The following is a 21994-nucleotide window of genomic DNA, read 5'->3' as shown; positions in this document are numbered from 1 at the left end:
GTCAGCAGTGTGTGTGTGTGTGTGTGTGTGTGTGTGTGTTTGTGTGTGTGTGTGTGTGTGTATGTGTATGAGTGTGCATGTGCGTGTGTCCGGCCCACAGCAAAATGCCTGAAGTGGGTTCTGGTTAGTCAGATGACCATTGTGTTGAGCCTCTGTTATCTGCCTGTGTGGCACAATGATACCTGGCTAAGCAGGAACAGGGGAAGCGAGTTTTGTCATTCTTTTTATCATTGTCATTCTTCAGGCCATGAGCCACCAGGTTCTTCCAGGTACTTGACATATTGTTTCCTCTGTGCGTGTGTGTGTGTGGTTGTGTGTGTGTGTGTGTGTGGGGGGGTGTGTGTGTGGGTGTGTGTGTGTGTGTTCACCTGCCGCGGTCTCTTTCAGTTCGATCATACAGCAATAGGTTGTGATGATGAAGCGATCCGCTTAAGAGATTTCCCATCACACTCCATCCTGGAGAGGAGTTCAGAGGCTGCGTTTGTCCATCTGGCCCAGACGAATGAAATGAAGCATGAAGGAAGGAGAGGGGGAGTGGAACGGAGGCTGGGAGGTCGAGTGGTGAGGAAGAGGAAGAGAGATTGTGAGACTGAGAGAGAGAGATGGGGGAGAAAAGAGAAGTGGGGAGAGTGATGCCGTAGAGTGAGTAGGCGGGAGAGAAATATAACTAAATCAATGCTCACCCACACCTACACACACACACACACACACACACAGAGGAAAAGTTTACTTCCACGGACAGCATGAAGTATGGGTCATTAAAAGCTGATCACCTTGAACATTAGTCTCCAATGCATCAACAAAGTATTTACAAATCTATGAAGTATCGAGAACTTTAACAGTTGATTCCGTTTCTGTTTGATCTTCTGTTAACTGACTCTCATAAGATCTCTGTAGAGATATTTACCAGATACAGTATCTACTTTCTATTCAGTGTGAATCAATTCCACTTTCTGTTTTAGTTTTGTAGCTTTTACTGTAAAGAAGAGAAAAACGAGAGAAAAAGTGTTGTTTGAGTCACGGTCGGTTGAGTTTGTCTCCACCTGAGCTGGAACAAGGGAATAGAGAAAACAGATGACCCAAACGGAGAGACAGATGTGTCGTGGTTCTTTTTGCCTGCCTGTCAGACAAACACTGATGAGGAAGCTCGTGAAAACAAACAACAACAATAACAACAGTGATCATCCAATGCCAATATAACCTCATGAAATCCAGAGCAGCGTAACCCCTGGAAACCAAATAAACCATAACGAGGAGGGAGAGGCTGATTGAAGTCTGAGGGTTGAGTCACACACACACACACACACACACACACCCTCCTACGTTGTTTTCTCAACCAGAGCTTTGAGTTTGGGTGGAGATAGGACACCACACCAGCCCATGCAGAAGCGTTCTTGCAGACCATGTAAATAGTCAACGCTCAAACGTGCATTTTTAAGCCAGGAGATGGGACATTTGCATACAGTGACAGTTCTGTGTAAATCTAAACACTTAGAATAATGGAGATCCAGGCTAATCTGTTTTTGAAAGGAACGCCATGGATGCAACTATATGGTTTATAATTTATTTCACTTGGCAGATGCTTTTATTGAGATCCAGAGTAATCCTTGTCTGTGAGTGAGGGCTATTGTGTTGGAGAGAAAAGTTAGCTAAAATCAATGTCTATTTTATCCTGATTAAGTAAACAGTGTTTCTTCAAAACCACTATGCACTGAATAGCTGTAAAAGCTGGCTCACGTCCTTTTTGTATGTGTGTGTGTGTGTGTGTACCTTTACAAAAGTGTATGTAAGAAAAGAAAGGTGCAGCAGAATTTGTGATGTGGAATTTGGATGTGTTTTTATTCTGAAGGTTTTGTATGTGTGTGTGTGTGTGTGTGTGTGTGTGTGTGTGTGTGTGTGAGAGAGAGAGAGAGAGAGAGAGAGAGAGAGAGAGAGAGAGCTGCAGGAGAGAGAGGTTTTGAGATTGAGCTTGGGTGGTATACAGTTAGACAGTCTCTGAAAAGTGAGTTGTTTGTTTCCCTCCTGTCTGAACGTGTCCTCTCTTTGAGGAAGATCGCATCTTTGTTTTCTAGTTTAATCTGTTTCCCACCTCCACACACTCTCATCCACAAATTGGCTTGATTGTAGCTTGGGGTTTGGAGGAGGTAGCCAATGACAGGTTGATAGCATATTTCTGTCTATATCCCAAATGTTGGGAGTTTGTTGAGCCAACTCCTCCATCCTAAAAGATTCTCATTATCGGGGAAGAGGTTTACATTTCTGTCCCAGTGTTATCTTGGTCCTAAGGATTTCTATTTAAAGGGATTTGTCAAACCAAATGAGTCCCGATGGGCTGTGCAATTGAATCCCCAGTTGCTGATTGGTTGTCTGTATGATCCTCCTTAGAAAGAGTCATGAAGGTCAGTTTGTTGCTCCTTGGAGAGGCACTTGTCCCAGACACGTTGCCCAGCAGTGTGACCTGTCCTTGGGGGACGAGGGACGGGGGGACGGGGGGACAGGGGACACGACCCTGAAGCCCCACCAGAGCTAACTCTAATCTGCATAACCCAGGCCCTGATATAGGTTCAGCTCTCCAGGTAAATAGAATGCTGGAGCAATCGCCATGGGAAATATTTCCCTTTCTACCGTCGTCTAGGTTACCTCTACCCTCTCTCTCCCTTTATTTTCTTTTATTTCAGCTCCTCCATTCATCCCGCCATCATCCGTTTGCGCCGGCTCAAATTGTTGTTAAGTGTTTCTCTGTCATACTCTCACTTTAGAGAGGAGGAGGGTGAGGCAGGAGTCAGTGGAACAGAGATAGGAGGAGGGTGAGGCAGGAGTCTGTGGAACAGAGAGAGGAGGAGGGTGAGGCAGGAGTCTGTGGAACAGAGAGAGGAGGAGGGTGAGGCAGGAGTCTGTGGAACAGAGATAGGAGGAGGGTGAGGCAGGAGTCTGTGGAACAGAGAGAGGAGGAGGGTGAGGCAGGAGTCAGTGGTACAGAGAGAGGAGAGGGGTGAGGCAGGAGTCAGTGGTACAGAGTAGGGCTGCTCAATGTTACATTTCATATTGGTTGTTTAAGGCAAGAGTGGCCCAGTGGAGTTGGAGATACACCTAATCATTCAAGGTCACACACACACACACACACATATATGAGATTGCTGTCTAAACTCTTGCTCAGGATTTGAAAGGAAATGATAAATGGATGGCATGTGTGTGTTTTCCGTAGGACAGCTTGCAAAGCCATGCATTTTGAAGAGATAATAAAATATTTATCTACAAGGCCCATCATCAATAAACATGTAGAGGACACAGGCATGACTGTGAACATGCCTTGCCACATTACAGAGAAAGGGTGTGGCATAATCACTAATTCAGTTACCCTGAGGGCTGCGAGCACATCTGGGTGTGTGGGGTATTGTGTTTCTGCCTTCTGTCTTGCTGACATGAACAGGTTTTGGTCTCCTGTTCTATGTGCAGGTGAGCACCTGTCTTACTGACTTGAGTAGGGTTCTTCTTGATTTGGCATTTCACCTCCTGCGTAGTAGCACCCTACAATCAATATGGCTGTGTGTGTGTTGAGTGCGAGGGGGGGGGGGGGTGCGATGCCCTATCCACGACCTCTCCTCATGCTAGCAAGCATTCCAGTCACACACACGACACCCAACGCCCCACTCACTCAATCAAACCCTTCTTCCCTCCTTTTTCCCTCTCCCCATCTTCCCCACCTCCTTCTCATCATTCACCTCTTTCTGACACATTCAGAGCTCAAACCGACACCCTGGAAAGTACCGGAAGAAAACTCCATTCATCCAGGTGATTAATATTTGACTGTTAAAAGAAGCTGAAAGCTGCGAACTTCCGAGTTTTACATTTCCTGCACATGGCAGTATAGGGGAAGTGCAGGAAGTTTACAAGGACGATAAAATTGAGTCGCTGGGGAAATAAAGTTTGGTCGATTTATTCTATGAGGGAAGGCAGTAGGAAAAAGAGGAGAGCGAGAGAAAGAGAAATTGCTTTTTTACGCTTCTGCTTTGTAACACAGTTTTCTTAACCCAGTTCTCTTAACCCAGCCCTTCCAGCCCTTCCACAACCACATCTGTAATAAAAAGGAATGATATACTTTTACACCTATATATTTATTTTTTTATATAAAATGTAATACAGGTGGTTAGAAAAGGATCAAATAACTCACTTTCATGTTTTCATTTGACACATTTCCATTGAGTGCCTTGGAGAAAGGCATCTCATCAGGGTTTCAAAGGACTTTGTGATTCATGCAAATGAGCTGTACATTCACTGTGGCTTTGACGACATTGTCCATCACCAGTATGGGGTTAATTAGACTTTTGTATAATGATATCAAAAAAGCTTCAGTGGCAGATTTCCTCATGCGTGTGATTGCACTATAGTGTCTGGGCTGTGTGTTTGTTTAAATACGTGCGCTTGGTGACGGTAATATATGACTCCTGTAGGCCTACATGGCTTTAACTTGCTGGCATTTTAAATGAGGGGCCATGCACTTGTTTAATTTTTAACTCAGATTCACACTCACCCACACACACTAACATACATTTTAATATCCGTCTGTATGGAAAGCCAGACCATAATAATGCTGATGTAGAGGCAGGAGGAGGCGGTGAGAGAATCGGCTGGTAGTCGCTTCAGATCTCGAGAGCCTAACATTATTATGAAATGTGTACATGCACACTCACGCACACACACCACAGTCACAATCCATGATTACAGTTTATTCCCCCAGGGAAAGCCGGAGGCAAACAAAGGAGTGTTGTTGATTACTTTAAAAATGGGTGTAAATGAAAACATAAAATGATTATGATTTGTGTGCTGGACTCAAGTCGGTAGAAAGAAGGGAATGAGAATCCCAACCTCATGGGGGTGACAGCTTGAGCACGGACACTCGGAGTTCATCGGTCATCGCCGCTCGCTCTCGCTGTGTACCTTTGTTAAACCTTTCATCATCTACTTAGTCCTGTCTGTCCATCAAAGGCATACTCATTAAGCAACCTCCATCTTTTTCTCTCTGCGGGTCAGAGTGTGTGCGTGGATGTGTGTGTGGGTGGGTGAGTGGGTGGGTGGGTGGGTGCATGTATGTTTCCTTTAAAATGAACTCAGAGGCACTGGCAGTATGGATTTTGCTGTGAGGATGAGATGCAGCCTTTACAGCAAGAAACACACACACACATACTCTCTCTCTTCCTCAGTGTGTGCGTGCTGTGTAGCAAGTAAGAAAGCAGACTCTGCACAAACTGGAACTGCCCTGACTCAAACTCAGTTTGCAAAGGACACACACTGATACACACACACACACTGACCCACACACTCAGCAAGTCCAGAGCGGTGAACAAGAGCGTTTCTTAATGTAGCTCCAAGGCAAACACGGGAGATGAGAGGAGGGGAGGCAGTTGAAAAATGAGGAGAGCTAGGAAAAAGACATCCCACTGATTCCACAGAGATAGAGAAAGAAAGAGCAGTGGAAGGAGAGATGGAGATGCAGAGGGAGGAGGAGAGTAGGAGAAGAGGGAGGGGTGGAGATAGAGAGGTAATAAGAGGGTGTGTGGGTGTTGGGGAGTCGTGTTGTCACATGCAAATGCAGTGGTATTATTCAGCGTTTTTTGTAACTACGCACACTATGCATGTCAAGCATCTGCCCTGCAGGATATATCTCCTTGCACCAATGTGACTTCAGGGTGCATGTTTCTTCAGTGAGTAATGACGTTTTGTGTGAGTGGTTCAGTGGCACATTGCAGAAGGTATTGCGTTTGATTTCGGCATGGGCCACTGTTTGGTGCTCAGGTGAAATATCTCCTGGGTCTTTCTGTGTGGAGTTTCCATGTTCCCCCCACGCTCACAGGGGTCTCCTCTGCAAAGAACCCCACTAGAAACACATGCAGAACAGTCTCTCTCCTGCCTATGTCCCATGAGACAAGCAGAGGAATTTCAGTGGTATACACTCAAGCATGTGTGTGTGTGAGTGTAGGTGTCGCTGCCCCCTGCGTGTGTGTGTGTGTCATGTTTCTTCTTCTCTTCTTCGTCTCGTGTGTGTGTGTGTGTGTGTGAGAGAGAGAGAGAGAGAGAGAGAGAGAGAGAGAGAGAGAGAGAGAGAGAGAGAGAGAGAGAGAGAGAGAGAGAGAGAGAGAGTGAGGCAGCACTAGCCACTGTGCTAGGTACAGACAGCTTGGTGGTTGGTACACTCATACCTGTGAGATCAGCAGGAGCAGATGGCAGAGCAAGAACACAGAGCAGCATTCCTCTGCTCTGCTCACACTGTGGGCGGATATACTGGGAGAGACACACACTTGCTGTACACAGCTATCCACTCCAAAACAGGCACAGACAAATACTAACACACACTCGCTGTACAAAGCCGTGCATACACTGGAAAAACATGCACACACAATCTCCTCACATGGTTAGGCAACTCTGTGAAGGCCTAGCTATCAAGATTTGAAGTTTATTTCAGCAAATAAGACCAAAAGTGCTTCTCAACAACAATGCCTACACCATCTTTAAAGGAGGTAATTAGCCACAAAGGCAAGCAAGCATGATCTCCACAGCTAGCTCTACTGAGAGAGGGAGAGATGTTTCTCTTCATCTAGTGAGACTTCCTTCTCCAAACTGGGTCTCTAAATGTGTCTGCTCTTACCGCATCCATTATACACACACACACACACACACACACACTTCATTTAGTGAGCTGGTCGACCTATAGCACAGCTTTCCTCCTTCATTATGGAGGAGCAGCATCTCTCATATTCATGACTGGGCCAAATGGCAGCTTCACAGGTGCCCTGGATGAAACTGGAATAAATCTGAATAGAAAATAAAGCAACTCAGTGTCATTCACACAACCTTTGCTTTAATTTTAACACACAAACACACACATACAGGCACACACACACACACTTAATTTGTGCACACACACACAGTGAAGGTTAAATGAATAACGAATGGCACACATACATTCACTCACACACACACACACACTTGCACGCACGTATTGTACACCCACTGCGGGGACCCAATTGAATTGCTTCACAGTAAAATTGTGCCTTTCTCAGAACCCCTCTTACAGTAACAGACATTCACTGTTAATGGATGCTAGATGATACATTTGCTACAGAGAGGGAGGCCCTTAAAGTATGGAGGCTCCATTACTAGGCAATATACTCGAGAGTGGAACCCAGAAACATACCCCATGCTGTACATCCACTCAGCAATGTTCCAGACTGCGTACCTTCAAAAGTGTCATGGAGGGAGAAATACACCAATCTATTGGAAGCACTCATGAAATAGAAAAACACTTTGGTGCATTTGTTTTCCCATAGAGACCTAAGGACACACATGGGTAACACTTTATACTAAGTCAACACTTTTTGGCATTTACAAAGTGTTAAATAACAGTTAGTTAATCCTTTATAAAACATTTTGAAACATTTACAATACATTATTAAATAGTGTTTAATAATAGGTTTATTAACTATGTTGATCATTAACAAACACTGCTAAAAATTATGGATTTTATTCATATTACAATTCATAAGATCTTTGACAACTGCGTTATCGTACTTTATTGACAGCTTGTTAATATAGTTGCAAACCAGTAGTTCAAATGGTGAACAAACCATTTACATTGTAAATGGTTTATAACCTGTCGTTACTTCAAAAAAATTGTAATTTTATTTATCATATTGTTTTGTGTCTGTTTCCTTTCGATATGTTCAGCCTTTGTGAATGTAAGGTTCGAGAATGGACAGGAATACCTCAATAAATAACTTGTCTAATGTCTAATAAGGCATAGATTGTTCACACTTTAGATTAGGTCACGCTAAAGCCTAACAGTTAGTAAATGCTTTATAACTTGCATTACTAATCAGAAGTTGCATCATTAGTAAGTCTTAGTAAAATAGTTGTTAAGATAGCCTATGTGCTAAGTATTAGTGTACATCATGTATTTGACTCGGCGTACATTAATTCAAGACATAAGTAAATATGTTGTTAGTTATTTACTCATGCTTTGTAAAGGTAATGTAAATGGTTTGTTCACCATTTGCTAATGCTTTCTCTACCAGCTCATGTACCAGTAACACCTTTTAAAATACTGGTTTGCAACTATATTAACAAGCTGTCTATAAAGTATGATAATGTAGTTGTCAAACATCTTATGAATTGCATTATAAATAAAATCCATCATTTTTAACAGTGTTAATAACAATCAACATAGTGTTTAATAATAAGCATATTAACTATTTAATAATGTATTGTTAATGTTTCAAAATGTTTTATAAAGGATTAACTAACTGTTAGTTAACATTTTGTAAATGCCAAAAAGCGTTGACTTATTATAAAGTGTTACCCACACATGACTCAACAGACTCCCCCCCCCCCCCCGACGCACACACAGTCCGTAGCCCAGTACAATACGTGCACCCCATTTGGATCAGCCACACCCGCATTCCTTCTCCATCACAGAGACAGTGGCTCACACTGAAGGTCGAACCCCTGTGAATATTTTAAAATGCTGACCCCCCACCCCAGTAGACTGGCAGTCTCTCAACACAAGAGGTAAGAAAACCAACTTTTGTAAGACCCTGAGAGAATATAAAGCAGCCCTCGTTCAAGATCTTTAAAGTCAACAAACATTGTTGCAGGAGCACTCACATTGAGACAGATACAACTTCATTGATGACAATAAATGTTCTATGGATCCAAGCAAATACTAGCCTATATTCCCTGAATCTGTTGGGATAATGAGGTACACTAGTAAATACTTTTTTTTTGATTTTCCAAGGTCCAGCTTAGCAATTTTCCAGTGTTATAGAATTGCAATGCACTGTAATGGTCTTGAACTATTGTTGCTTGACTAATGAATGTGTTTTGGTTAGATGCAGGTGCATTTATCCCCTAGGGGTTTAAAGGAAGCAAAAACAAAACCGTATAGTTTATGAGGAATGCAAAACTTACATAAGATCAGAACTTTTTCCCTGCCAGGCCACTATAGGCTCTCTCCTTTTCTCTCTCCCTCTCTTTCCCTCTGTCTCTCCCTTTCGCCCTTTCTTTCTCTAAGTCCAACTGTGACCTTCTGCCACTCTTGTATTCCTACAGCTGCTGACCTTCTGCACTCACCCCCTCACACACACACACACACACACACACACACACAAGCATGCACAAACACACACAACCTGACACACTGTCAACTGTACATACACACAACCACACATAGATGCAGCCAACACATAGATGCAGCTGATGCATTCTCTCCCCCTCTCTTTCCCTCTCACATCCCAGCCAACATGAAGAAGCCCGCCCCTCTGGAATCACACCACGAACAACAGGAAATGTTGAGTCGGTTGCACCAAACAACCACGGCATCAAAGGAAAACAACATCAACAACCTGTAATGAGCCAGGTAAAGAAAGTCGGACATTAAAAGATAAAATGAAAGAGAATAAATGTAATCCGTTTCTCCACCCTCCAGGGGTCTTTGTCCTTTATAGAGAACAGGATTAGTGAGGCTGACAGAATGAAGCTGACCTAAAGTGGGCTGATTCATGTAGCACAGAACAAGGAACCACGCGGCCAATGGCTAATGAATGTCAGGGAGCGGAGGGTAACACGCTAGCATGCTACTAACAGCACATTAAGGGATACAAGGGACACACGGCCACGCGGCTAATGACGCTCTGTGTGTGGCCTGGCAGCACAGAAAAAGAGAAGCGGAGAGGAGAGGGGGATGAGTGGAGAGGAAAAGGGAAGAAAGGATGACATAGAGGGAAAGAGTGGGGGAGATGGGGGAGAAAGAGAGTTAAGTTCACTTGAGTTGAGGAGTGTCTTGGAGTTTGTGTTTCCAAACCCTGCGCTTCTATGAATGACAGGCACTCTGTTCTCCTTATGACAGTCTGATGCCTGGGTCTTGTTCCTGTATAACATCATAGTGTGTAATGCATTATGGTCTGAACTCATTACCCATGTGTGTGTGTTTGTGGTGGTGTAATGGCTCTGATTTAGAGACCATTATAGGGCCTCTGTCTTTGTTTTTCATCCTTCAAACCCTTTGTGTGTACTTTACGCTGACCCTTTCTCTGAATATAGCCCCATTAGGAAAACACACACACAAAAACACACTCACAAATCATTTGACAACATAGAAGCCCCAAACGGCCACAATGCATCATGGTTTAGGTCTTAGGGCTTTTCTAGACATGGTGCCATCCTCTATAGACACTTCTGTCACCCCTTTCTGTCATTCTAATGTGTCATATTCCCCTTATTCTCTTTCTGCCTTTGTTTTTCTTTCTATCTCATGCACAAAACACACACAGGAGACAACACTTTTTTGTTGTTGCATCCTTGAATTCTTGTCTTTGTTTCATCTCTCTTTTCCTTGCTTCTTCTATTTCTCTCTTTTTTCACTCACCCCTAACTTTCTTCCCCAGATAGTGTTCACTGTGGCAGCCAGGCACCTTATGAATAAAATATGCCTTTCCTCCATTCCATCCCTCGCTCTCCATGTTCTCACCCTGACACCCTGGGCACCCTATCTCCTTAATCAGACTTCCTCTCTCACTTTCGCTCTCTCGCTGTCTCGCTCTCTCTTTCTTAATTACACCCATCCAAATCCCACCAGGCCTTAGCCATTGAGTATTTATAGTAAATTATTTTATTGATCTTTCACCTAAATCCCTGCTTTCTATTTCTGTCTCTTTTTTGTTTTGGTTCACCGGGGAAGTGCGATTAACGCCTCGCAGAGAGAGAAAAGGACGAGCAAGCACCTTTCGACGTTAACGTCCTCCCCCTCTTTCTTCTTTCTTTTCATCTTCCCTTCATCTCTAACCTTCCTTTCCTCTCATTGACTCCCAGGGATGGCTTTCTCAGGGGCAGAGCGGGGTGTGGTGGGCCGTAACTCTTCAGAGCTGGCATTTCCTTGCTTCGCAAAATCAGTACCATCCAGAGACATTCTTTTTGTCTGTCCTATCCTCCATTTTGTATATTTACCTGTCAAAGGGGTTGCCAAATAAGCAAGTGTTTAAAATATATCCCCCTCAGGTACTTAGCAAAGTAAGTTACTATGTTTATTTAGAAATCTAAACCGACAATAGCTTTAAAAAACGATTGCTTTGGCCTGGTAGCAGTTTCCCTGTTCTGTCCCTGCTGAATGCCTGTGTGAAAACACCTGTTAGGCCCAACAATTATTCTTTATAGGAATGTTCCTCATTCCACCTGGCTCCGGATTTACATAATTTCTCAATTCCGCAGCCCTCTTTCAGTTCCTGAATATTTATGTGGGGACTGCCTGTAAAAGATGTCACGTATTCAGAGCACACACAGAAAAAAACAGAATAATTTTCAATTATTCATTATTGACCTCGCAATAAGTATTTTTCAGTTTACAGTGTGGTAAAAGTGTTCAAATTAGGATCTACAATTTGCAGTGAAAGCAGTTAAGTGCAGGTTATACATGCTATTACCCAAAGGCTAATCAGATGGAAATGAATTATTCAAAATTAAATACTTTAGTAGAATACATTTGTATAACGTTTGGCACTGTATAAAAATACTGATTTTCCTCAAGCCCATAAACAATTTCTTGAACGTCTCAACTCAAATGTTAATAGTGTCACAGGCTCAATCCAATAAGCTTGGACACATGTGGACACACAAATGCAGACACACAAATGCAGACACACAAATGCAGACACACAAATGCAGACACACATATAGGATGCAGGCCCCACACCAACAAACCCAGCTCTCTCTAAACTTGGTGTTAAGAGCTAAGTAATTGATTATCCAGCAATTTATCGAGTTTGGTGTCTCAAGCACATCCACACCAACACAGAATAATAGATCTGGCTGAGGCAAAGAACACAAGAGGTGCTCCCATGGTTGGCATTGATCTCGAGACAAGCTCTTAGGTACTTTGTCCTTTAGAGAATAGATTTTTTTTCCACAAAGAATGACTCAGAGTATAATCAATTATGTCTTTTTCCTGTGGTTCTCAATGTCCCTTACACATACACACATACGCACACACACAAACATGCAACATATAGAGTTGTGCAAATCTTTAAAACAAGACTGAGCCTTCATCCAACCATCTGTGCAGCCATCCATCCTTCCATCCATCAGTCCAGCCATCTATTCTTCCATCAATCCAGATATCCATCCTCCCATCCATCAATCCATCCTCCCATCCAAGTCTCTGAGGCTATATTCCTCCATAAGTCTATGTTCCATTCAGCATCAATAAAACAAGCATTTCAATCTGTTCATGCGTTAAGCTGGGAACACAAGTCTCTGACTCCCGGTCCATCTGCACCGGCTGCGTCCTTTCTCCTTTCTTCTCCCTGTACACCAAGAGCTGCACCTCCAGTCATCCGTCCGTCAAACTCCTGAAGTTGCGGACGACACCACCCTTATTGGGCTCATCTCTGGTGGAGACAAGTCTGATTATAGGTGGAAAGCAGCCAACCTGGTGACCTGGTGCAGCCAGAACAATGCTCTTAAGACAGTGGAGATGGTTGTGAACTTCAGGAAGAACACATCCCCACTCACCCCCATCACCCTGTGTGACTCCCCAGTCAACACTGTGGAGTCCTTCCGCTTCCTGGGCACTATCCTCTCCCAGGACATCGGCTCCCTCATCAAGAAAGCAAACAGAGGATGTACTTCCTTCAGCAGCTAAAGAAATTCAACCTGCCAAAGACAATGATGGTGCACTTCTACTCAGCCATCACTGAGTCCATCCTCACCTCCTCCATCACCGTCTGGTACGCTGCTGCCACTGCCAAGGACAAGAGCAGGATGCAGCGTATCATCCGCACTGCTGAGAAGGTGATCAAGGTGATAGCTGCAATCTGCTTACCCTCGAGGACCTGCACACCTCGAGGACCTGAGGCGAGCGAGGAAGATTGTGGCCAACTCCTCCCACCCTGGACACTCCCTGTTTCAGTCACTTCCCTCCAGCAGAAGGCTGCGGTCCATCAGGACCAATACCTCACGCCACAAAAACAGTTTCCCTTCCGCTGTTGGCCTCTTCAACAAGGCCAAGGGTCCACACTGACTAATGACTTCCTGCTTAAAACTCACTGCATTTTGCATAGCATTACAAAATTGTATCTTGTACATTTGTATTTTTTATAACATTTTTTGTATTTTTATATTGTAAATTATGGCAACTTATGTTTTATTTTATTATACATTTGATTAAATTCTAATTCCACTTTGTACTGCTAGTTTATGTACCCTTATAGATAGTCTACATATTTACATTTTAGGTTCCTATATGTTTATTTTATGCACCTTCCTGCCAAAGCAAATTCCTTGTCTGTGCAAACTTTCATGGCGAACAAATCCCATTCTGATTCTGATTCATTCATCCATCCATCACGACTGTCCCCTTCTCTCTTTCATATCGTTGGATTCTTATCAATCCCTGAGGCACTGCAGCAAATAATAACCATTTAACTTTAAGGCAAGTATTTACCAGAGAGCTGATATTGGTTTCAAGACCAATAAAAACATTACTGAAGATTCTCTGCTCTGCTCACCTTCGTTCTCTTCTCCACTTGTCTCCTCTCCTCATCCTCTGTCCTCTAGTATCACAGCAAGGCAATAAACCTAGCCTCAGGGAGGTCATCTGTAAGTGTTTGGTTGGCTTTGAAAATTAAGGTGTATTATTAAATTCAACGGAGTGTAGTCTACCAGAGAGAGAGAGAGAGAGAGAGAGAGAGAGAGAGAGAGAGAGAGAGAGAGAGAGAGAGAGAGACGAGAGGGGAGTTGTTAAAGTGAGGAACGGAGAGGGGAAGAGTGGAAGACAAAGAGAAAGGTCAGTAGACTGAAGATATTAAATGAATGTTGAATAAAAAGACAACTTCCCATCCCAGAAGGTCCCCCGGGTGGCGCCGGGTGAATTGATCAAACCAACGCACCCCTCACATCCAGAAAACCCACCTGACGACAACAACATCAGTAGCATTCACTCTCAATCATGCGCTGTAAGGCACATGCATACACACGCACACACACACACACACACACACACACACACACACACACACACACACTGTAAAGCACACACTCCCTACTGTGACAGAAGAGCTGAACAGAAAAGCAGAAGTTTTCACACAAAGCCAGACAGCAGGATGTTGCTGAAAGAAAACACCTTAAAATGTGTATCCTCTGTCTGAGAGGAGGTTGGGAAAAGGGAGGCAAGGAGCAGAAAATAGAAAGGACCACATCAATACAATGAAATCACAGAGCAAGTGTTGGAAAATGGAGGCTTATGTTAAGTGCAAGTACAAATGAGCAAGTTAGCAAATAAGCAAGTGTGCAAAGTACAGGATGTGCAAGAAATGCAGCCAAAGTGCTATCTGAAATGCAGCTTAGCAATAGCACTTGGGTTGAAGGGAATTTGGTGTGTTTTAATCCTACGGATCGTTGTCCTGAAACAACAACCTAAATGCAACATCCACCCCGTTTGAATCAGATTTGTTGGAACAGGGAAACATCTAGAACATGCCTGCCAGAGGGTCCCCAGGGCCAGGATTGCGAAAGACTGCTCTCGGTATCACCCACGGAAACTCTAGCGCTCTCTATTGGTAATTATAGTTACTCCTGGAATTCATAGGCTAGCTAGGTCATTCAACAGGGGAGGATGTTGAACTCCATCATTAATACTACAGCTAGCATTGAAAGGAACACGGACACAATAGAGTTATGCATATTTTAAGAAAGTACACCCCCCCCCCCAAAAAAAAACGTCCTGTAAGGTCATCGTTTGAAGGTCAATTGTAAAAATCAAAATATTCAGAGGTAGATGAGGATGCTGTGGGTGATGCTGAGGGTGAGGCAGGGGCCAGCGAAGGCTTCCAAGGCCCCCCGTAGGCCGGTAGTTGGACCGCGGCCCTTGCCCAGTGTTCCAGGGGCTGCTGCTGGGCCCTGCTGGGAAAACGGGGGCAGTCAGACAGCATGTCCTCCAGAAACTCCTCCTCAGACATGGGCAGGGTGCCCCACGGATGCGGTGCGTTCCCTTCGCTGGTCCACGGGTAAGAAAAGTTCATCGTGGAGTTGGTGTTCGGTGGTTGGTTGTTCCTCTTGGATCTTAGGGGCCTGCTGCTGTCGTTCCTCCCCGGTAAGGACGAGGGCTCTCTGGTGCCGACCACCGTCAGTCGTCTCTCTCTCTGCGCTGTCCTCCGTAGGCTCCGCCCCCCCACATCCAATGACGATCCTGCCTGCCAATAGAAAGAACCGGTGTTCCCGTGAGGGGGCAGGCTGAAGTGAGGCAAGGTGCTGCCAGAGGTTTGGGCACTGACACCGGAGCTGTTGAGCTTCCCCTGTTGCCTGTTTAAATGCTTCCCCATTGAGTACTGTGATCTGTTGCAATTACATGTGTTGCTTATGAATACAAAATAATAGGCTTCATGTTTGTGGATGTGCATTTTTTAAAGATACGGTTCTAGTGAGTTTATACTTAGTTGCCATAACACACAGGCAGACAGAACCGAGTTTATTTTCCTCTTGGTAACAAGACCATTGTGATGTGTGTTAATGTTTTGTTTGGAATTTTTAATTTAGGTCTATCTGTCAACGTTTGTCAGTATCCGGGAGATCGCGGAAAGAGGGGGGGCTGGTGTTTCTGATTGGCTAGTAAGTGGCATTAACTCTGTATAACTCGCTACAATTATCAACTCGGCAGAAATCTTACCGTCGTATGCCTGCCCCTCGTCCATAGTACTTAAGCGTGAAAAATACAAGGTGCTGCGTGAGAGCTTGTAAACTGGTTTAAATGCGTGTCTTACGGCGGATGCGTGAGATTTGAGGGCCCTGCTGGTGCTAAATCACTTGTTGCCACATTATTTACATATATTGGCAGTCAGATGGCGGTGAGGGAGTCGGGCTAGTAATCAGACAGTTGCCGGATCGATTCCCCGCTGTGCCAAAGGCGAGCGCGAGCGAACAAATCGGGACGGTTGGCAACCCTAGTGCCAAATGACGTTGTGTCCTTGGGCAAGGCACTTCACCCTACTTGCCTCGGGGGTATGTCCCTGTACTTACTGTAAGTCGCTCTGGATATGAGTGTCTGCTAAATGACTAAATGTAAATGTAATTAGTTAGGCTACATTAGTTGTCCTACATGGTAAATGTGTGTGTGCGAAAAAAACAACAGTTACACATAACCTGTGAACTAACTTAATTTGATCCAACCTTGAATAGTTAACTCAGTGTTAGTCACTGATTACTGCTGACATACGCTGTTTTGTGTGTAAAGAGTTTACGAAGTGCCAGTTAGTGGTTAGAAATTACTCAACACTGAAACCCCTTTCATTCCAACGCGTGGAGGAATCCTATTTGCTCAGATGGTGTCGCAGCCTCCGTTACTAGGAAACGATTAAAACAAAATTGTATCCCACAAAATGTAGTTTGGATACGCTCTCGAATGTACTAAATGAACAACGAAAGTCCCGTGTAAAACATCATATCCCAGAATGCAATGTCACCAGGAAGTAACCGCCCCATTTAAACACATGACTTCTGGTACCCGGACTGAACACAACAAGCGAGCAGACCTGTGTTTCTGTCAGCACAATAGTACTTTAAGGACTCTTAATTCATACCCTCAACCTTCTGTTAATTTTGTGCAAAATGAAGCTACGCTATTTGGTCGTCTCATTGTGTCTCGGTGTAGGGGTTATGGCAGGAAAATACTCGCGCGAGATGAACGACCATAAGCCGTCTGGGGGGGATGGCAAGACTGTGGAATTTAGGATAGCTAAATTGAACCAAGTGTGGGAGAAAGCTATCAGGGTAAGACAATCCAGACAGTTAAGTATTTGTTCAGGCAGGCTACGTATACCGTTTGTATTTATCTCTCTCAACCCACCCTAGGTAGACACAACCTCCTGTTTTTTCATATCCATAGTTACAACATGGTTGATTATCTACACCTGTGTGTGGATACCAGCTGTATGGGCCTAGTGAAGCATATCCTGGCTGTTCTCCAGTTAGTTAGTTACTAAAACCAAAGTCTGACAGCAGACAAACCTATTAAAAAGTTATCCCTTTTGGCACTGTTAGCTTCTGTATTATCACAAGAACTTCAATGATTCATATCAGTTTTAGTAGTAATTTACTAAAGCATGTTTCCCCTTCCCTCGAACCCACATTTACATTTAATCATTTAGCAGACGCTCTTATCCAGAGCGACTCACAGTAAGTACAGGGACATTCCCCCCGATGCAAGTAGGGTGAAGTGCCTTGCCCAAGGACACAACGTCATTTGGCACGGCCGGGAATCGAACCAGCGACCTCCTGATTACTAGCCCGATTCCCTAACCGCTCAGCCACCTGACTCCCTGACTCCCCCACAGATGCAGTTGCCTCCGGTGCGTCAGGCAGAGCTGCACAGCGACCTGAAGATCCAGGAGAAGGATGAGCTCCAGTGGAAGAAGCTCAAGGCAGAGGGTCTGGATGAGAACGGAGAGAGGGAGGCCAAGCTCCGGCGCAGCTTCAACGGTGAGTGGCAGTAGCTTCCCCGCGTGCCTCTCCACGGTCTTGACTAACCCCCTTGCCTATGTTCTTGAACATTCCTACCAAGACAGCGCACAGATTTCAAAGCAACATTTATCACTCAAACGATAAACGGCTAACTAAACTATGTATTCATCTTCCGTTCTAAATAAGGTTCCTCTTTCTGGAAGGCTCCTAATTGATTGAGAAAGTTTCCCTCTGAGGTTATTCGCCTACTGCACATCTTAAATTATTCAGCACTTTTTTTTTTTTTTTTTTTTGCTGAGTCCGGGTACAAAATATGAAAGATAAGGGACATGGGCAGGGAACATTCTCCTCTGTCCTCTCCTCCTCTCTGAGAAGTTTCCTGTGGGAGGAGGCTACTGCGGAGCGTGACTTATGCAATGGGAGATTGATATTGCGTTGCTTAAGCTGCTCCTCACCGTCGCTTCTTGTTAGCGTGATAAAAAGTCCCTTCAGTTAGCCTTGCAGGGTCATTTCCCATTCCTCATTTATCACATCGAACAAAGTACCCCTTAAGCTCTCCCGAGGAATAGGGAAAGGACATCTGAGGGGAGGGAAAAGGATATATGATTTCCGAAAACATCTTCTATCCAAATTCAAGTTCCCAAATGTCCTTCACATCGGGATTACATTTACATTTATGGATTTAGCAGACACTTTTATCCAAAGCGACTTCCAAGAGAGAGCTTAACAAAAGTGCATAGGTCACTGATCATTTTCTTGAAGGTGGGGAGACAGTCAGTGTCTCTGATGGAAGTGGGGAGGTGATTCCACCATTTAGGGGCCAGACAGGAGAAGAGCTTGTGTCCGGGCGCTCTTGAGCGGTGGGACCACCAGACGGTTGTCAGAAGAAGACCGTAGGTGGTGGCTGGGGATGTGAGGCTGGAGGAGAGACTTGACAGCCCGTGCTCGTGTTCTCGAGGTCCTTAAGGTGCGACCCTCTCGGTCTTGTTTCCATAGTGATTCTGGCCAAGTACGGCATGGACGGGAAGAAGGACACCAGGCCGCTGGAGTCCAACAACCTGAAGGACCACGACAGCAGGGAGGGGGACATGTTCGACGACCCTCGCCTGGACAAACTCTGGAACAAGGTAGAGAGACAGAGGGGGGAATGGGGCTTGGGGGCGGATGAGGGAAAGGGTGGGGAGGTGGAATACATCACTCCATGAAGCTTCCTGGGAAAATCTGTGGGAATTTCCAAGAGAACTGTCGTCTGTGTTTAATGTTGTGTATGGTCACATGGTCTCCAGCGTCGTCCCAAGGGTTACCCCTACTCTGGCTTTCCCACCGACAGGCCAAGACCTCTGGGAAGTTCTCTGAGGATGAGATGGAGAGCCTGAAGAGAGAGTTTCAGCACCACAAGGACAAGATCCACGAATACAACATCGTCATGGATACCGTTAGCAGGACAGAAGGTGAGAGCATCAAGCTATTTTTATATATTTTTCCTTTCCTCTCGTTTCTCACTGCATCTCTCTCTTTCGTCTCACTCTCTTTCTCTCTAATATTGTGTCTCTTGCCCTTTTCAACTAATATGAGCCCCCCCTACTCACGTGTAGCCCCTTCCCTGGTTGTTTGTGATTGTGGTCGTATGGGTCATGTGTGAATGGCAGAGCGTGGTAGCGCATCCACCCCACCCTGTAAAGGTTGCTATGCAACCATCACCCCCCGTCACATCAGATCCCTGCAGTGCTCTCTGAGGTGAACGGCGCTCACAGCCCATAGCAGATAGAAATGTAGAACGTAGATATTACCCCCTCGCTCTTGACTCGGCACGACCGACAGGCTGTTGCAGTCCAACAGAGGAATTTCCCATCATGTTTTCAAAGGTTCTCTCGAAAGCCACTTTTCTGCTTGTCCAATGTCATCCGTCAGACCCAACTGACATCCAATAAGATCTCCCCAAGGCAGGGCTGTCAAAGCCATTCGGAGTTCAATTTCTCTCTGCCCCCTCAGTCCCCCCCCCACCTCTGCTATGTCCACCTCCCTTCCACCCCTCCACTCTCCCTTTCCTCCATCATGCAGAAAGTATAGTTATTTGACCCCATCTCTCTGTCTCTCTCCGTCTCTCTCTCTGTCCGTCTTTTGAAATGCCACCTGTCATTGAGTGGATGTTGTCTGCCGTTTGCTTCTGGCTGCACTCCCTGTGCTTTGTGTAGTTCACCATGCGTTTTGATGCACTGACTGTTGGCAAATGCAACAACCAGATTTGTGACTAATTATGTTTTTGCCATTTGAAACCAACACGGGCAGGCTACGTTTGTAAAGGATCTATGTAATTAGCACAAACCTGTCTGTTGGGCAGCCATTAGTGATGGATCTGCTGAGTCACTCTCTCCTCCCTTTCCCTCATCTCTCCTCTCTGGTCTCCCTCTCCTCCTGCACCTACCCCCCCCCCCCCTCCACCCGCTCTCCACTGCCTTTCTCAACGCCTTTCTCTCCTCTGTCTCCCTTCCACCTGCACATGTAGAGATCCACAAGAACGCCATATCTCCTCTGGAGGGCGACGTGAAGGAGAACGTGCTCCACCAGAAGCACACGGACCTGAAGGACAAGATGAGGAACCTGAACCAGGGTTTCGAACGCCTCCGAAAGCTCAGCCATGAAGGCTTCAGCGAGGACAGCGGTGAGTCAACCACTCCCCCTCCCCCCCCCCCCCCCCCCCTCATGTACTTAACTCCCTGTACAACCTTGTAGCACTTTGGTTTTCTTCCTTGTGCACACACAGACAGCCTCACACACACAGAAGGGGTTGCTGTGGAGTTACAGAGGGTAATCCCCCTACATGCTGATTCATGCCAAGTGTCTTCCTTTCCACTCTGTTGGCCTGTACTCCTCTCTCTCTCCCTCTTTCTCTTTCTCTATCTCTCTCCCAATTTATTTTCACCCTCTTTTTTCCTCTGTCACTCCTCCCCCTCCCCCTCTCTCTCTGCCCCCCCCACCCCTCCCTCCCTCCCTCCTCCCTCCCCTCTCTCTCTGTCTGCAGAGTTCCGGGAGCCCCGTGTGATTGAGTTGTGGGAGATGGCCCGGACTGCCAACCTGACAGACGACGAGCTGGACTCTCTCAAGGTGAACCCCACCCTCCTACTGCCCCTACACCACCCCCCTTCTCAATCATGATCCACTGGTCTTCACAAAAGGATCCTAGGTTCAACTAGTGTGTGGCACTACACACACTAACTATCTTCGGATTTTACCCTCCCTCAATTCTCTCCACTCCTTCCTCCTCACCTCCACCATCCTCATCCCTCCATCCACCCTCCGTTTTTCTCCCCCCCTGTCCTCCCCTTCTTCACCCCCCCCCCCCTCCTGTCTTGCAGGAGGAGCTGCGGCACTTTGAGACCAAGGTGGAGAAGCACAGCCACTACCAGGAGCAGCTGGAGCTCTCCCACCAGAAGCTGCGGCACGTGGAGGCCCTGGGGGACCGCGAGCACATCCAGAGGAACCAGGAGAAGTACGACAGCCTGGCCGAGAAGACCCGCGAGATGGGCTACAAGGTAGAGAGGGAGGGAGGGACACACAACGGTCCAGAGGGGTGAGGGAGATGGGGGGGGGGGGGGTGTAAGGGAGGGACATAGGGGAGTGACATATTCAGTCTAGAGAGACAACAGAGATGGTAGGGGATAGAAAGGGAGAACACATGCTAACTATTCTGTCTGGGTTTGGTTTCAGATGAAGAAACACATGCAGGACTTAACCAGCAAGATCTCCCGCCAGGGGCTGAACCGTAATGAGCTCTGAGCCTAGCCACCCTCATCCTCACCCTCATCCTCCCTTTCATCCTCATCCTCCCTTTCATCCTCACCCTCATCCTCCCTTTCATCCTCATCCTCCCTTTCATCCTCACCCTCATCCTCCCTTTCATCCTCACCCTCATCCTCCCTTTCATCCTCATCCTCCCTTTTATCTTCACCCTCATCCTCTCCCTTTTATCTTCATCCTCCAACATAGCTGTCACACACACCCGCACTCAAACACACATACAAATACAGATGAACACTTGTATTGACACTCAAAATCATTCTTGCATACAAGCATTCACTCACTGTCTCGCTTTCGTAGACCAATGTGTAGGGAATCAGTATTTTGATGAGCATTTTTGATGAAGATTTTCTAATATCAATGATGATGACCTGTCATGATTCATGGTGTTGATTAAACTGTATTTATGTACGGTTAGACACTTCTACTGACCATTTGTTCATAACTTGTAGATTAATTTGTTGACTACCATATCTGATCCCGGTCCTGCTTTTTTCAAAAGGTACTGTAAGGTAAGAGAGAGGTACTGTAGTCAGGTACTATTGAACACGAGTTACTGGAAACGTTCTTCATGAAAATGTGTCTATCATGAAATGTCTGTCAATATCAAAAAAGTGTGTTTTTCTGCTATCTATTGATGACACGCACAGGAAACATTCCGCTTTGTCATAAAAAAAAATCATTGTCAATGTATGAAGGT

At 45.5% G+C, this 21994-nt stretch overlaps 1 protein-coding gene across 2 annotated transcripts; it reads left to right on the top strand.

Annotated features, from left to right (window-relative positions):
• Positions 1-15220: 15220 nt before the first annotated feature.
• lrpap1 (low density lipoprotein receptor-related protein associated protein 1) lies at positions 15221-21711 on the top strand. 2 transcript variants are annotated; one of them, XM_084687857.1, is made up of 8 exons: positions 15221-15648; positions 17370-17514; positions 18493-18623; positions 18827-18947; positions 20003-20158; positions 20519-20601; positions 20853-21029; positions 21205-21711. In XM_084687857.1, the coding sequence occupies exons 2-8, from the start codon at positions 17370-17372 to the stop codon at positions 21271-21273; spliced, it is 882 nt and encodes a 293-aa protein (XP_084543983.1). In that variant the 5' UTR covers positions 15221-15648; the 3' UTR covers positions 21274-21711. The 2 variants fall into 2 exon arrangements, with proteins under 2 accessions (XP_084543983.1, XP_084543982.1); XM_084687856.1 differs by lacking the exon at positions 15221-15648 and adding an exon at positions 16505-16806.
• Positions 21712-21994: the final 283 nt, after the last annotated feature.

The sequence above is a fragment of the Hypomesus nipponensis genome, chromosome 22, assembly GCF_054491055.1.
Source record: "Hypomesus nipponensis isolate SF chromosome 22, ASM5449105v1, whole genome shotgun sequence".
NCBI classification, from domain to species: Eukaryota; Metazoa; Chordata; class Actinopteri; order Osmeriformes; family Osmeridae; genus Hypomesus; species Hypomesus nipponensis.
Note: the sequence above shows the minus strand (reverse complement) of the source record. Positions and strands in the feature narration are given on the sequence as shown.

What these genes read in the sequence shown, in the direction of transcription:
- lrpap1 (XM_084687856.1), top strand. Translation starts at nt 16,645, where the DNA reads ATGAAGCTACGCTATTTGGTCGTCTCATTGTGTCTCGGTGTAGGGGTT. An exon ending in GCTCCGGCGCAGCTTCAACG is followed by an intron (nt 17,515 to 18,492) that starts GTGAGTGGCAGT and finishes TTGTTTCCATAG; the next exon opens with TGATTCTGGCCAAGTACGGC. An exon ending in ACGAGCTGGACTCTCTCAAG is followed by an intron (nt 20,602 to 20,852) that starts GTGAACCCCACC and finishes CCTGTCTTGCAG; the next exon opens with GAGGAGCTGCGGCACTTTGA.